The sequence below is a fragment of the Vanellus vanellus genome (assembly GCF_965231255.1).
Source record: "Vanellus vanellus genome assembly, chromosome: 1".
NCBI lineage: Eukaryota > Metazoa > Chordata > Aves > Charadriiformes > Charadriidae > Vanellus > Vanellus vanellus.
Window position 1 is genome coordinate 89,687,457 of NC_138905.1, and position 15,321 is coordinate 89,702,777.

General features: G+C 40.1%; 1 protein-coding gene across 1 annotated transcript in view; it reads left to right on the plus strand.

Moving 5' to 3' along the window:
- The window catches only part of SPAG17 (sperm associated antigen 17), a gene marked incomplete at its 5' end in the record, with an annotated part of 116,281 nt that overhangs the window by 68,648 nt on the left and 32,312 nt on the right, over nt 1-15,321 (plus strand). Inside the window, 6 exons of the mRNA XM_082485761.1 lie at nt 249-457; nt 5,428-5,548; nt 9,074-9,444; nt 12,008-12,137; nt 13,557-13,777; nt 14,075-14,219. Of these exons, the coding sequence (XP_082341887.1) occupies nt 249-457; nt 5,428-5,548; nt 9,074-9,444; nt 12,008-12,137; nt 13,557-13,777; nt 14,075-14,219 (1,197 nt within the window). The remainder of the gene's footprint in view (nt 1-248; nt 458-5,427; nt 5,549-9,073; nt 9,445-12,007; nt 12,138-13,556; nt 13,778-14,074; nt 14,220-15,321) is intronic.

Below are 15,321 nucleotides of genomic sequence, written 5' to 3' on the forward strand. Positions count from 1 at the left end.
AGGCAAGTGATGACCTGTGGGAAACAATAGTTTCAAGATGCCTTTTAGGCTGATGAGTAGTCAGTCTATGGAAAGATTTTATAAATAATTTCATATATACAGTCCCTCTATCTGAAATATTAAACTCCCCCACCGAGGCTGTTATTTCAAAGGTAAAACTTAGTGTACAAAATCTTGTTAAAAAAAAAGTGACCATCTACATTTATGAAACTTAATTGCATTAAAAATATTGCTTTTCCCTTCCTTAGATGATAAAACAGATCCTGTCTTAGCAAGAATTCTGAACATCCCTTCTGTTCATGTTCCGACCATAATTTCTCCTGCTACATCAGCTTCAGGAAAAAAAGATAAGTCCGTCAAGCAAAAATCAGGAAAATCTCTGCCATCTGCAAAAGCAAGCCATAGCAAAATAGGTCCTTCACCATCTGATGACCCGGTAAAGCAAGAACAAGGAAAGGTGAGAGAATAGACATTATCCAATGAACACAGAAAAGAAACAAACAAAAAATTCAACTACATAAACGTATGTAACAGAAGCATATGTTTTTCTCAGAGGGCTTTGAGCTGTGTCTTAACAAATTCCTAACAATTTATGGTGCTTCGAAGGATATATTTTATTCTTTCAGATGTACATATTGTCAGTTGTTAATGAAGCTAGCCTTTCCGACTCTATGGTGTAGAGCAGTGTGTCTTCCATGGTCCACCTACTTTTGCCAATTTTGGCTTTACAGTTAGACCTGTTATATATTATTATCTGGCAGTGACTAGAACTGCTCTAGAAATTAATTTTTAGTTTAACCAAGTAGGAGAACTGTTCAGTGCTTTCCAAAACCTGTATTGGAAAGTCTAACCCACCAGTAAATTAGTGGAGAGTTTTGCAAAAGCTTGCTTGCAGTTTGTTCTTTCCCGCTGATCGCAAGCCAGGGACCAGCAACTTGGGGAGGTTACTTTAGCCTATAACTTGAAGTACTTCTCTCACAGAACAGGTGTTTGGAAAGAATGGATGACATTTCAAAAGCAGGTTCTGAATTTCTGTTATGGAATACTTAGCACAGGGTAATATAGTAATTACAGGACCGTGTGCCTCAGAAATGCACAGCATTTAGTCTTGAACATCTTCCACAGACCTCTATGAGAGGCTTTTTGGTATCAAGGAATGTGAGTGGTGGGGGGCATATCAGTTCAGAAATGGGTCACTGTTCCCATCTGCAAAGTTACTAACCTAGATTATTTCAAGTCATTATTAGCTAACTATTGGCAGAATATTGTAGGCAACCACAGGAGGTTTGTTTGGTCCAGTGATTTCACATAACAGCCAGAGTATAAGTTACATGAAAAGTTCTCGAAGAGATATGGGAGGAGATATTAGTGGGATGGTGGAAGAGGGTGCAGGAGTTTTCTATTTGGGATTATTTAACCTCTTTTCTTTTTTGACACTGTTTTCTCCAACCAGTGGTGTCCCAAAAATGGACACAATTAAAATACAAAACAAACTCTGAGAGAAGGGCAGAAATGACCATGAATAGTATTGACAAGCAATTTAGTTACCACCTTCAGTTTAGGAAAGGACAGTCTTCTGAAAATAGGCATAATCATAACACAAAGCAGTGAGTTTCATAAACAGTTTAATGTAAGAATATGTTCTAAAATATACTGTCTGGGATAATTATTTAATAATAGTTATGATAAAAAGCTACCCTTTTAACCTAATCAAGTTACAAGAGAGTAGCATTTCTAGATAATGTGCTTGTTAAATGTGGTTCTTAATATCGTTCCAGACTAACATCTTTCCAGACTGCAAAAGTATTTAAAACGTAGTAGTGTGTTTTAATTTCCCCCACTTCTTGGTTCCATCTGTATCATTTCAGCCATACTTGATTAAAGAAAGAACTGCTAATAGAATATGCTGGTTCTCATCCTGAGCCAAATTTAAGTCTAATCTACTGCATATAATACCTTTCATGACCAATTATTTTCCATTAACCCAGTCATTTCTCCCTGTTATGTTCTGCTTCTTCCATAGACTGGTGGGTGATATGTAAAGAACGTGAGTGGCACCAAGTCTGCCATCTTCTCCTGCACTGTTTTCTCTTTTGTCGTGTTCCTTAGAATTTCTCCGTGGAAAATAAACAGTAGTTCATCCAACTGTGGTGGCTTCCAATTCCAGAGGCATTTCACGAATGTCTGCTTCAGTTCTTGTTACCATTTTCTAGGGCACTGCACTGAGATGATTAACCACCTTCTGGTCTAAAGATACGAAAATTTCTTTTTTAGAACTATGTCTTGGAAAACTGGTCTTTTGTCTACTCTCATTACTTTTGGCCACTTCTCTCAAAATCTATGCTATGGCCTCACCAGAGGCTTATGAGTTCTGTTCTTGGCTCCCTTTGCAAGGGAGGTTGAATAGAGATCATAACTCTGTTGTCACAGCTGGGCTGAACTGTTCAAAGAGGTAGAATGGGCAGTATGGAAATGAAGGATTCTATGAAGTACAGGTTTATTAGGAACAGGAGACAGCTTCCATTACAAAGCAAATGAGAGGAGAGAGTAATAAGAAAAACAAGAATGAGCACAAACTAAGAGCTGTAAGAATATCCTTGGAAGACACTCTCAACATGATGTACCTATGCTGCTTCCATGGTACCTAGTGGATGAAGTAATGCTGTGGCACTTGTTTCAGCATGGATTCTGTCCATATCCACAAAAAGTCCTGCTGACCCAATTTCAACAAGTTTTGCTAGGTATTTAAAGAGCAGGAGCATGGAAAGTGGTATAGGGAGTTGGTAAACAGCGCTCAGCCTAACATACGGCAATTGTGTGGAACAAATGAACCCTATACAAACAGATCATAGAATCATCGAGGTTGGAAGGGACCTTTAAGATCATCAGGTCCAACCATCAACCTAACACTGCCAAAAACCACCACTAAACCATGTTCCTAAGCACCACGTCTACCCGTCTTTTAAACACCTCCAGGGATGGAGATTCCACCACTTGCCTGAGCAGCCTGTTCCAATGCTTGACAACCCTTTCAGTGAAGAAGTTTTTCCTCATATCCAATCTAAACCTCCCCTGTTGCAACTTGAGGCCATTTCCTCTTATCCTACCACTTCTTACTTGGGAGACCGACCCCCACCTCTCTACAACCTCTTTTTAGGTAGCTGTAGAGAGCAATAAGGCCTCCCCTCAGCCTCCTTTTCTCCAGGCTAAACAACCCCAGTTCCCTCAGCTGCTCCTCATAAGACTTCTGCTCTAGACCCCTCACCAGCTTTGTTGCCCTTTTCTGGACACGATCCAGCACTTCGAGGTCTTTCTTGCAGTGCGGGACCCAAAATTGAACACAGTACTCAAAGTGTGGCCTCACCAGTGCCAAGTACAGAGGAACAATCACTTCCCTAGTCTTGCTGGCCACACTGTTCCTGATAGAGGCCAGGATGCTCTTGGCCTTCTTGGTCACCTGGGCAAGCCACTGCTGGCTTATATTCAGGCAGCTGTCGACCAGCACTCCCAGGACCTATTCCGCTGGGCAGCTTTTCAGCCACTCTTGCCCAAGCCTGTAGCGCTGCATGGGGTTGTTGTGACCCAAGGGCAGGACCCTGCACTTGGCCTTGTTGAATCTCACGCCACTGGCCTCAGCCATTGAAATTCTGTCAGGAGGACATCTAAGTTCCTCCTCTTCTTCCAAGAAGAAGACGTTTAGAATGTCTTCGTACAGAGAGTATCCATATTACTGTGTACAGCACCTGGCTGTGTGAGTCTGCATGTGTTTTGGAGGACAGGATTAGAATCGGAAGCGAACTTGACAAATTCACATGGACATGATCTGGAAAATAGGATGCAATTCAGTAAGAATGAGTGCTAGGTTCAACAATTACATACAAATAATCAATATATATCTACAGAATGGGTAACAGTTCTATCAATAACAGTTCTACAGAGAAAGGTCTGAGAGTTTCAATGGATCACAAGCTATACATAAGTCAACAATGCCATCTTGCTGTGAGAAGGGCAAAGACCACATTGAGGTGAATAAACAGGAGTATAGCCTGCTAGATATGTGAAGTGATTTTCCTTTCAGGGCTGTTAGGGCCTCAGCTGAAGTATTGTGTCCAGTTATGGATACTGCACTGCAAGAAAAATATGGGCCGTGCTGGAGAGTTTTAAGGAAAGCACCAAGAAAGATCAGCGGTCTAGAAAACTTCACCAGTGGGGGAAGATTAAAAGAATTGGGTTGGGTTTGTTTAATCTAGAATTAAGAGACAGAAAAGCCTTCTGTAAAGAACTAAAGGGACACCATCATCTCTTATGCTAGCCCATATAATCAGAAGAAATAATCAGAAAGAAAGTAATTTTTTGCAAGAGAGATTCAGACTAAGCAATAGGAAAATGTCAGTAAGGTTAATCAAGGTAAAGCACTGGAATAGATTGCCAGGAAACCTCCAGCCCTGGAAATTTTTAGAATAGGTTACATTAGCAGTTTTCTCTACTGATATAAGTATACTTGATTATTTTTTTTTTTTTACCATTAGACGGGGAGAAGTAGATGACACCTGAGGGTTACTTTTGCCCTATTCTGTGACTTCTACCCCATGACCCTGTGACTATGATCTTAGGGTACTGAGAGTAGCCTTAATTACCAAGTAATATTATGTAAAGTAACCATAAAATGTACAGCATCCTTTATGCTGAAAAACAGGTGGCAAATATCTGCCATTTCCCCTATATTTCTATTCCTAAAAATCAAGAATATCGAGTAATACCAGGACAAGTTCTCTCTGTTACCTCTGTCTGCCACCCAAAGCTGTTTTCGTCTTATGACTACTGGCATGGTGTAGTTCATTGTCACATAGGTTTTTTGGGGGCTGACATCAAAAGGTCCATTGTTGTATTTTTTTTCCAAATGTTCCAGGGCCTTCAGACATTCCTTAGGTCAACCTCATCTTTTCTAGTCATCAGAATAATTTATTCCTTCCTTCATATATTTATGCCAAATATTCTTTCCTGTCCCCTTCTCAAGTCAGTGCTATATTTGCAGCAGATTGGAATTACTGCTCTACTTATCTTTTGTGCTCTTTAATTGGTTACAGGTAAAATACTTGATGTGCAACGTCAAGAATTATTTCACGCTCCTCTTCTTCATGTCATCTGTTTATTGTCATTTCATCTTGACACTGGCCACAAGATAGCAAAATGAATAAAGTTAGGAAGGGTTGTTCTTCAAGAGTTAATAGAGACGAATGAAAGAAGATAGCATAATCAAAGAAAATAAGCTAATATTTCCACTACAGAATCCATAAACTCTCAGAATATTAAAAATGTGTGGTAGAAAGCACTTTGTTTTTTTTAAATATTTTGTTCAATTGAAATCTCTAGTCTGTTTATTCTTCTAAAATGTGGAATAAAAATAATTCATGTTTCATTTTGTAGATGGAAATCAAAGAATCAGCTTCCCAAATACGAGTGATGTCAAATGTTCTTGCTTTCCGAAGTTTGAATGTCTCCTGTCCCAATGGACTAGTATTAACTTTCCTTGGTGAAAGCTTTGGAGGTTAGTTTTCTGAGCCACTGCAAAGTAAGGAATTTAAAAGAAGTTAAAATTATAGAAGACAATTATTTCTGCCTTGATGGGTTTAGATGTAACAACGTGAATTTTTTTAATGTCTCAGATTGATAAGTCTGTCGTAATGGCTATTAAATAGTATTTACAACATAAATAATGTGGGTTAATTAAAACAAATGTAGAAATGTAGAATTGCAAGTTGTTGGATGTAACGGATTGGGGGCAGGGAAGCAGCAACCCTAAAAAGCACTTGGGAGTCATGTTGGATAATCGGTTGAATGTGCATGTGTATTGGAATACTAAAAAAATGAACAAATTTAATTCATAAATGCATATATATCAAGGAATCTTGAATGGTAACCAGAAGATTGTTATATTACCTATATCGCCTTGTATGTGCTGTTGTTAAGTCCACAAGACAAGGTGTTCGTATTTTGAAAGATTCAAGAAAGAGTGACAAGAACGATTAAAGCATTGCAAGATACATCTTACAGTGAGCTCATGTCACCAGAGAACTCAATTTAATTACTAAAGAAAAGGTCAAAGGAGTGACTGTGTCACAAAAAGGTGCCAGTCTGGGAGTACAACAAAACAGAATTTTGGTGATAGCTTGTAAACACAGTATATAAAGGTGTATTAGAAATTTCAGAGGCTTGAAACTGAAAAGTACTACTTTATAGTAGATTTAAGTTATACTAATTTTTTAATGGTAAGAATAATTAACAAAACTAACCCATGCTGTGATGGACTCTCTGCTGCTGGATATTTTATAATTAGGTTTTGTTGCTTTTCTAAAAGATATCATCAGTTTCAAACAGGAATTATTTCACAGAAGTCCTTTGGTTTATGCCATCCAGTACATACAGAGAAGATGGTCATAATAAGCCTTTCTGCCCTTATCATTGAATTTCCTTCAGAAGACTGATAGGGTATATAGATACAAGTTTCTGTGCCTGACATGTCCTTCTGCGATGATTCTGTTTCCCATTGTTTTTGAAAACCAGCGTAAGGTTCATATTTGCATACTGTAAACAGTAGTAAATCTCAGGGTTTTGTAGTCATGCTCTTAGGTTTTGAAGCAGACAAATGTGAATTTTGTTATTGTCATCTGGTCAATTTTAAAACGAGCCATCTACACATGTCATTTAATACCCACGTACAACAAATCTGTCCAGCTCAGGCTATATTGGAGATACTGAGTATGTGAAGATAGATCAACACAACTGCAGAGGTGCCTATATCCAGGAATAAACCAGATTTGTCATGCACACCAAGTAGTACTTGCTAGTAGTAATTCCAGCACATCCTACGCATAAGCTGTTGCAGCAGAATAATTTGTGTTCCTGGCAACTGATGAAACAACATACCTCTTAGAAACCATCCAAGTGTATATAAGTATTAAAAAATCATGGAATCACAGAGTATCAGAGTTGGAAGGAACCTCTAGAGATCATCTAGTCCAACTCCCCTGCTAAAGCAGGGTTGCCTGGAGCATATTACTCAGGATGGCATCCAGGCGGGTCTTGAAAATCTCCAGAGAAGGGGACTCCACAACCTCCCTGGGCAGCCTGTGCCAGTGCTCTGTCACCCTCACCGTAAAGAAGTTTTTCCGTGTATTTGAAAGGAACTTCCTGTGTTCTAGCTTGTGCCCATTACCCCTCGTCCTGCCACTGGGAACCATTGAAAAGAGCCTGGCTCCAACCTCCTTCAACCCACCCTTTAGATACTTGTACGCCATAATAAGGTCTCCCCTCAGCCTTCTCTTCTCCAGGCTAAAGAGTCCCAGCTCTCTCAGCCTTTCCTCGTAAGGGAGATGCTCCAATCCCTTAATCATCTTAGTTGCCCTTCGCTGGACTCGCTCCAGCAGTTCCCTGTCCCTCTTGAACCGGGGAGCCCAAAACTGGACACAGTATTCCAGTTGTGGCCTCACCAGTGCAGAGTAGAGGGGGAGAATGACCTCCTTCGACCTACTGGCCACGCTCTTCCCTATGTAGCCCAGGATTCCATTGGCCTTTTTGGCAAGAAGGGCACATTGCTGGGTCATGGATAATTTACTGTCTACTAGGACCCCCAGATCCTTCTCTTCAGAGCTACTTCCCAGCAGGTCCACCCCTAACCTATACTGGTGCTTTGCATTCTTCCTCCCCAGGTGCAGGACCTTGCCCTTGCTTTTGTTGAACCTCATTAGGTTCTTCTCTGCCAGCTCTCCAGCCTGTCCAGGTCATGCTGGATGGCAGCACGGCCCTCTGGGGTGTCAGCCACCCCACCCAGTTTGGTATCATCAGCAGACTTGCTGAGGATACACTCTGTCCCCCCATCCAGGTCATTAATGAATATATTGAATAAAATTGGACCAAGTATTGACCCCTGGGGGACACCACTGGTTACAGGCCTCCAACTGGACTCTGTGCCGCTGATCACAACCCTCTGAGTTCTGTCACACAGCCAACTCTCAATCCACCTCGCTGTCGCCTCATCTAGCCCACAAAATAAGAAATTTTTATAAATAGCATTAATAAATATAGTACGGTACACAAGGTTCCAGCACAAATTTATAGTCATGTGAGAGAGAAATGCCTTTTTTTTTCTTTTTGCCACATAGACCTGAATTGCTAGTAAAAGCTTACCTCATTTTTCTTCTCAGACATCTCTTTCCTTTTTATATGAAAATCATAGAATCATTGAGCAGCCCAGGTTGGAATGGACCTCAAAAGATCACCTGGTCCAACCTTTTGTGGCAAAGGGATCCTAGATGGAATTATGTAGCACCCTGTCCAATTGCATCTTGAAAGCCTTCAGCAATGGGGTCTCTACCATGCCTCTGGGGAGGTTGTTCCACTGTAAAAAAATTCGGTCTTATATCGAGATGAAACGTCTCCCATTGCGACTTGTACCCTTGTGTCTCCTTTTGAAGAGAGAGCCTCTCTCCTCTTTGTAGCCACCCTTTAAGTACTGGAATACTGTGATGAGGTCCCACCTGAGTTGAGGTGAACAGAGCAATTACGGGCACATGCACGTAGTCTCTTGACACAACTACCATAGTTATACTCATTATCACACTGAACACACTGCCATAATTTAATATAAAAACCTTATTTATTCGAGTAGACAAAATATTTAACTGCGGTTTCTATACAAATTCAAACTTGGTGAAACTCAGTAACTTTTTGCACCTTTATGGGCAGTTAGAAAATTCCTCTCACCTAATGTCAGTGTTCTAAAAGTTCGGCATCCATAATAAATCCATCTTCATATTTCCCTTATTTTCATTTGGAAAGACAGATACCTCCACAGGAGGATGCAGAGTTTCTGAGTAGATGATTGCTTTGAATTGTTCTCTGAAAAACAGTCTGTCCCTTAGTCTGTGGATTACAGAGGAATCCAAGGAGGCTTAGTCTTACACACCCTAAGTTGCATACCTTCTGTAGACAGTATGATGCTGGGTGTTTAGCACTGTTTGAATGTGTGCTACACAGTATTAAGTAATTCAGAATTTGGTTTCATATTTGAAAGGTGAAACCACTACAGCTGAAGCTGAGCAAGAGGTGGCTGAGAAAGAGAAAAGTGAGGCCAAAGCAGATGAAGTCAAGGAAGTGAAAGTTGAGAAAGGTGAGGCCAAAGCAAATGAAGCAAAGGAGGAAAAGGTTATGGAAAGTGGAGAGAAGGAACATGAGGTTACAGAAGGTGAAATAAAGCCTGAAGACACCAAAAGAGAACGGGGCAAGCAGCCTACTCTGGAAATTCTGGTTAGGCAGAGTTATCCCCAAAAGGTAAAGAACTCTCGTCTGTATACATCTGTGGCAAGGCAAACAGAACAGGAGGTGTCAAGAGTGATCACCAGTCAAGGAACTGTCATAAAGTACATGATGGATGGATCTACGCAGGTATGTTTAGTAGAATTCATTGAAAGCAGCTTGTGTGTGTGAACCCGTGAACTTGTGCTTGTCAACCAAGAGAATTGTCCAGTTTGTAGATGAAAGATTTAAGTAACCACTGAATTATGCAGCCATGTCAAGACTAATATGCTGTTGGCTTTGTTCAGAATCAGAACTTAAGGCACATAGGGAGCTTTAATGATGAAAATTTTAGGCAACTTCGGGATTAGGAAATAGATGGCTATGGATTTGAGAACTACATTCCTGGACTTAAACATCTGAAGTGTGGATTAGTTGTGCTTTGGGGTATTTTTTGCAACACAAAATTATCCATATATTTTTTCAGTCATCTAAACAGTCATATGGGATCCAGAAAAGACCTGAACTGTTCCTCAATCCTGCAGACACCTTTAGGTATCCTAAATTTTTGTCAAAAAGACTTTGTATTCTTAAGTACCTTCTTTGTTTACATGTATTAAGGTTGCCCAGAATTCTGGTTTCTTCTAGGTGCTGTAGGCTAGATCAATCTACAAGCAAGTCTCTTTTTAATGTCTAAGATTCTATATATAGTTAGCAAACAGGTGAAAAGAGAGGAGTCGTCTGTTTTGTCTCAGAAACTCTCAGAATAATTCCTTATTTCCCTAAGGCTTTTTTTCTGTCTAAGTATACCACAACTCCTAGTACAAGTTCTTTACGTTCATTCATTACATTACAGAATCACAGGATCACATTAGATCTTAAGCTGTTTAGCCACGATTTCTGAGAAATGTATCCATTTCAGAAGTATGCAAAGAAGCTAGCTGCTGTATGTCTATATATTCTTGTCATCCTGTCTCCTCGCAGAAGAACGTACATCTTGTCTGCCTAGCATGATTGTACCATAGTCTTTGAATAAGCAGATTATGAGTGCATCCTTCTTTATATTAACTTCGTTTGTGACTCATCAAGAATGTATTGCATATAGATAAGCATTCAAAAAAGAAGAAATATTTAATTACCTTATAGTAACTGTAACTCTTGAGATGTTTCTATATGTTGTCCGTTTGTTTTCCACATTGTATGTCTTCTCCCTAGAATAGAATCATAGAATCATAGAATCAGTGAGGTTGGAAGGGACCTTTAAGATCATCAAGTCCAACCATTAACCTACCCTGATAAAAACACCACCACTTCTAAACCATGTCCCTAAGCACCTCATCTACCCTTTTCTTAAACACCTCCAGGGATGGTGAATCCACCACCTCTCTGGGCAGCTTATTCCAATGTTTAATAACCCTTTCAGTGAAAAAATGCTTCCTAATATCCAATCTAAACCTGCCCTGACATAACTTGAACCCGTTTCCTCTTGTCCTATCACTTGTCACCAGGGAGAAGAGGTCAGCTCCCATCTCTCTAAAACCTCCTTTCAGGTAGTTGTAGAGGGTGATAAGGTCTCCCCTCAGCCTCCTCTTCTCCAGGCTAAACAACCCCAGATCCCTCAGTCGTTCCTCATAAGGTTTGTCCTCCAGACCCTTCACCAGCTTTGTAGCCCTTCTCTGGACACGCTCCAACACCTCAATGTCCTTCTTGTAGTGAGGGGCCCAAAACTGAACACAGTACTCGAGGTGAGGCCTCACCAGTGCCGAGTACAGGGGGATGATTACTTCCCTAGTCCGGCTCACCACACTATTCTGATGCAGGCCAGGATGGTGTTGGCCTTCTTGGCCGCCTGGGCACACTGCTGGCTCATGCTCAGCCGGCTGTCCACCAACACCCCCAGGTCCTTTTCTGCCAGGCAGCTTTCGAGCCACTCCGCCCCCAGTCTGTAGCGCTGCATGGGGTTGTTGTGACCCCAGTGCAGGACCCGACACTTGGCCTTGTTGAACCTCATACCATTGGCCTCAGCCCATCTGTCCAGCCTGTCCAGATCCCTCTGCAGAGCCAATCTACCCTCAAGCAGATCAACACGCCCCCCTAGTTTAGTGTCGTCTGCGAACTTACTGAGGGTGCATTCGATCCCCTCATCCAGATCATTGATAAAGATATTAAAGAATATCTGTACTGTATTTGTAAATGAATTCAGGGATGATTGTTCAGGGAACATGCCTATCAAGAGTTGAGTGTAATGAACAATAGATCTCAGAAACCAGCTATAATAAGATAAATAACCATGACTTCTTTTTGTTAGCTGTCTTGATGGATAAAAAAATAATAGCAATCCTAGACATGTGGAATACCTGAACACTGTTCAATATGGTGATACAGATGCATTACCACTGCTACAAGAAAAAGAAGTCATCAACCTTTGACCGCTTAAAAAGTCAAAGAATAATCTTTACTGTTTGCTTTTATAATGCCTGCTTCTTACTTGTGCTAAATAGCATCCTTATTAATTATATATGGGAACTGCACCAATTAGCAGTCCTTTTTTTTTTAAGATAGCTTCTTTATTTCATTCTGAGAGTCTTTTACTTTTTTCCCCTGCATCACCCACAATATTCTAGTGACTATTGCATTTGCAACACATTCTTTTGAGACTTTCTATTGGTGTTTGAAGTTATCTTAACCTCTAGTATGTCTTTGATTGCTCTAGATTCTGTTTGCTGATGGCACAGTGAGTAGAAGTCCTGATTCTGGCCCTGTTCTACCACCACCTACAATTCCAGATAACATGCAACCATTACCAGAATCAGAACTTTCACCTGAGACCAACACTAAGAAAGGTAACATTTCCAGTGTTTTTGACAGATTTAAAGTTAGCAGGTCTGATTATACTTAATAAAGGCCATATTTCTTTAGTCTGAAAATTCTGCCAGTGTGAAAAACAAATCATTTCCTACTCCAGATTTCTTTTTCTTCTAACATGCTAGGACTCTAATAGGGTGTGTAAGAACTGCATCGGTAGCAGAGTGATTAAACACATAGTATTTTAAAAGAAATCCTTGTAACTACAGTAGTGTAAAAACCTTATTTATGTGTTACACAGTTTTTAGTCTTGGTATTGAGAAATGCTTCTGTCGCCAAGAACTCACTATATTTTTCTTTCTCATTGTATGTATTCCAAGGCACCTACTATTGGCCAATATTAATTGGGTTGTATGGACTTGTCGTCTGTCCCAATATAACCATTCTTACACTATTTTGTTTGTCTGAGAAAGAACTGAACAAAAGATTTCTTCATATCTCAGAGCGTAGTCTGAGATCAGTCAGTGCTTCCTAGTGCAAAGAATAATTATGAGCTGTCATAATATCAACTGAAGGATGTTTGAGAACTTCTCTGACAAACCATCTTCTACTTTTCAGTCTCAGTATATGTGGACAGTGTATATCCTTTATTCGTTATCCATTATTTATGAACAGTTTTTTCCGCCCACCTTTCCTCTCCACTGCTTATAAATCTTGAGAAATTTATACTGGGTTTTTGGCCTTTTTTTTTTGCTAGGATGTATATGCTGTAAGCCTTTTAGACTCCTCTCTGGACTATGCTATTGTCTTTTGCTTATACTTAGTCTAAGTTCCTTTTCTTGAATATGGGAGACCAGAAATCTCTATCACATTCTTAATAAAATCTCTCCATTAGCTTTCACAATGGGATCTCCATCCCTTTTTTTCTGATGCACCATAGGATTGTGATTGCCTTTTTTGTCAACGTATTTTCACACTGATAACTTATAGTCATTCTGTATGGATGATACCTCCAGGTCTTTCTTTTCTTCTACTGTTGCAAGCTTGTCTGAAGCGTAAATTATTTTTATTTCTTTTTGCATTAAATTTCATTCTAATGGGCTGTATCAAATTCCTATTACTTTAATCTTCAAGCTCATGGGACGGTTTTGGATGCTTTTTTTTTCTGTAATCCATTCAGATATTCCTCAACATTGATAGTCCCTTCCAAAGTCATATCATAATCAGATGTCATTAGCATGCTGCTTACTTTTTCTTTGTCATTAATGAACACATTCAATAAGTTTAGTTGAAAGGCACACCTTTGAGTAACAGAACTTCTAATTTTTCTCCAGCTGGATAAATAGTTTTCTTTCAGTTCTGTCAAAATCAACACTCATAGACACTGTTCACTTTATTGATTTTGTCTTTTGCCTTAGAGAATACCAAATCTGATACAGAAATTTTTGTTTCAGCAGGAAAAGGCAATGACAGAAACAGCATATCACACCCAGACAAGGACGAGTTGCTTGAAAATACTGTGCGGGGTCTGGTTAATTCTGAGCAACCTAAGGAGAACCAGGCAGGAACATGGATAACAACAACTCCATCAGGCATTCAAGTGGGCACTGAGGGAGCAAAGAGAATGGATCTAAAGCCACTCTTAATCTATCAGGCAACAGACCCAGCTGAGGGAACGGTATTACTATTTTTGTGTTATCATAGCAATGTCTACTAAGCTAAGAGACAGGGCTGCCATCATATAACTTGTAGGATTTGTTCTTTGAACGTATATACTACAGGTTGTGTTATTACACAGTTACTAATACAAAAGCTTTAAATTTTGAAGAAAATGTGAGTCCTTAGTCTCTGAAGTAGATAAAGTTGCAGTCCTCTAGCTTCAGCAGAGTTTCAGTACGTAATGCCTTGTTTTACTGTTGTTGCTGTTACAAGTATGACAGAACTAATATAAACAAGTAATTCTTCATTCTTTCAGGTTATGACTGTACGAGATGATGAAGTGATAATTGTTGAGAAGCTGGATGGTAGCAGAGTAGTAGATCATGCTGATGGTACTAGGATCACAACGTTTTATCAAAACCGTGAAGAACTTTTTGTACCAGAGGATAGTGAGGAAACAGGTAAAAAAAAAAAAAAGAAGGGAGCACTAATCTCTGCTATATCTTGTGAAGCAGATAATTGTCAAAATATACTAAAGAAGGCTCATACCAATAGCCTAGATAACAAATCCACTAGTGCAGCCTCGGTTAGTTTGTCTGCTTGGTCTTTGTCTTATCAGTATTGTTACAGTTTAGGCTGAACCAGCCACCGGACGAGCAACGAATGCCCCCCCCTACTTGTCTTCAAAGAGAGAGGTGCAGGAGCGAAAAAGAGATTTATGAGTTTAGAGTTTATGAGTTTGAGTTTAATATACTTTAATGAGATATTAATAATAAAATAAAAGGAAAATAATGGAATATATGCAAAACTGTATCAAGCTCTTAGGGTGACAATCACATCACCATCAGGTACTGGGGAAGTCCCAGACTCGGCTCAGTGATGGACGGGAACTGGATTCCAGATCTGGATTCAGGATCGGGATCAAAGGCGGACGAACAGACAGAGTATTCCTCAGATGCTGGTCACTGGAGAAGGAGAGGGCTGACCCTTTGATCCCTCAGCTTTTATACTTAGCACGATGCAGATGGGATGGAATACCCTGTTGGTCAGTTTTGGGTCACCTGTCCTGTCCACTCCTCCCCATGGGTGGGACCCCTCTATGCTTTTCCGCTTCCAACCCTCCAACGGGGCAAATAACAAAGTTGGTTGGCCTTGGGGGTTATAGCAATAAGTATAAGCAAGAGCCTCTCCGTATACCATCCCTTGGCATCAGCTATAAACATAGGTTTTATCACTCTGAGAGCGAACAGTGTCTGCACAATATGCTGTTAATTTCAGTAGTTAAAAGAGGCCCAGCTAAAAAGTAAAGTTACTGAATAAAATTGGTCCTGTTTTACCTCAAACCAGGACAAGTATTCAGTGCAAAAATTACATTGTAGCAAAGAAGCAAATTTTATTCCTTTCATGTACATACTTACATGACCCACCTTCACGATGAGACCACAGTGCCTGAGTTCTAATAAGTTAATTGCCTGCTCTCCACCTGCCCCGATACAACAAGCAAGCTGATTTGAGTCTTAACTGAACAGGCGTGTAAGGACCAGGGTATCCTTATATTCCCCA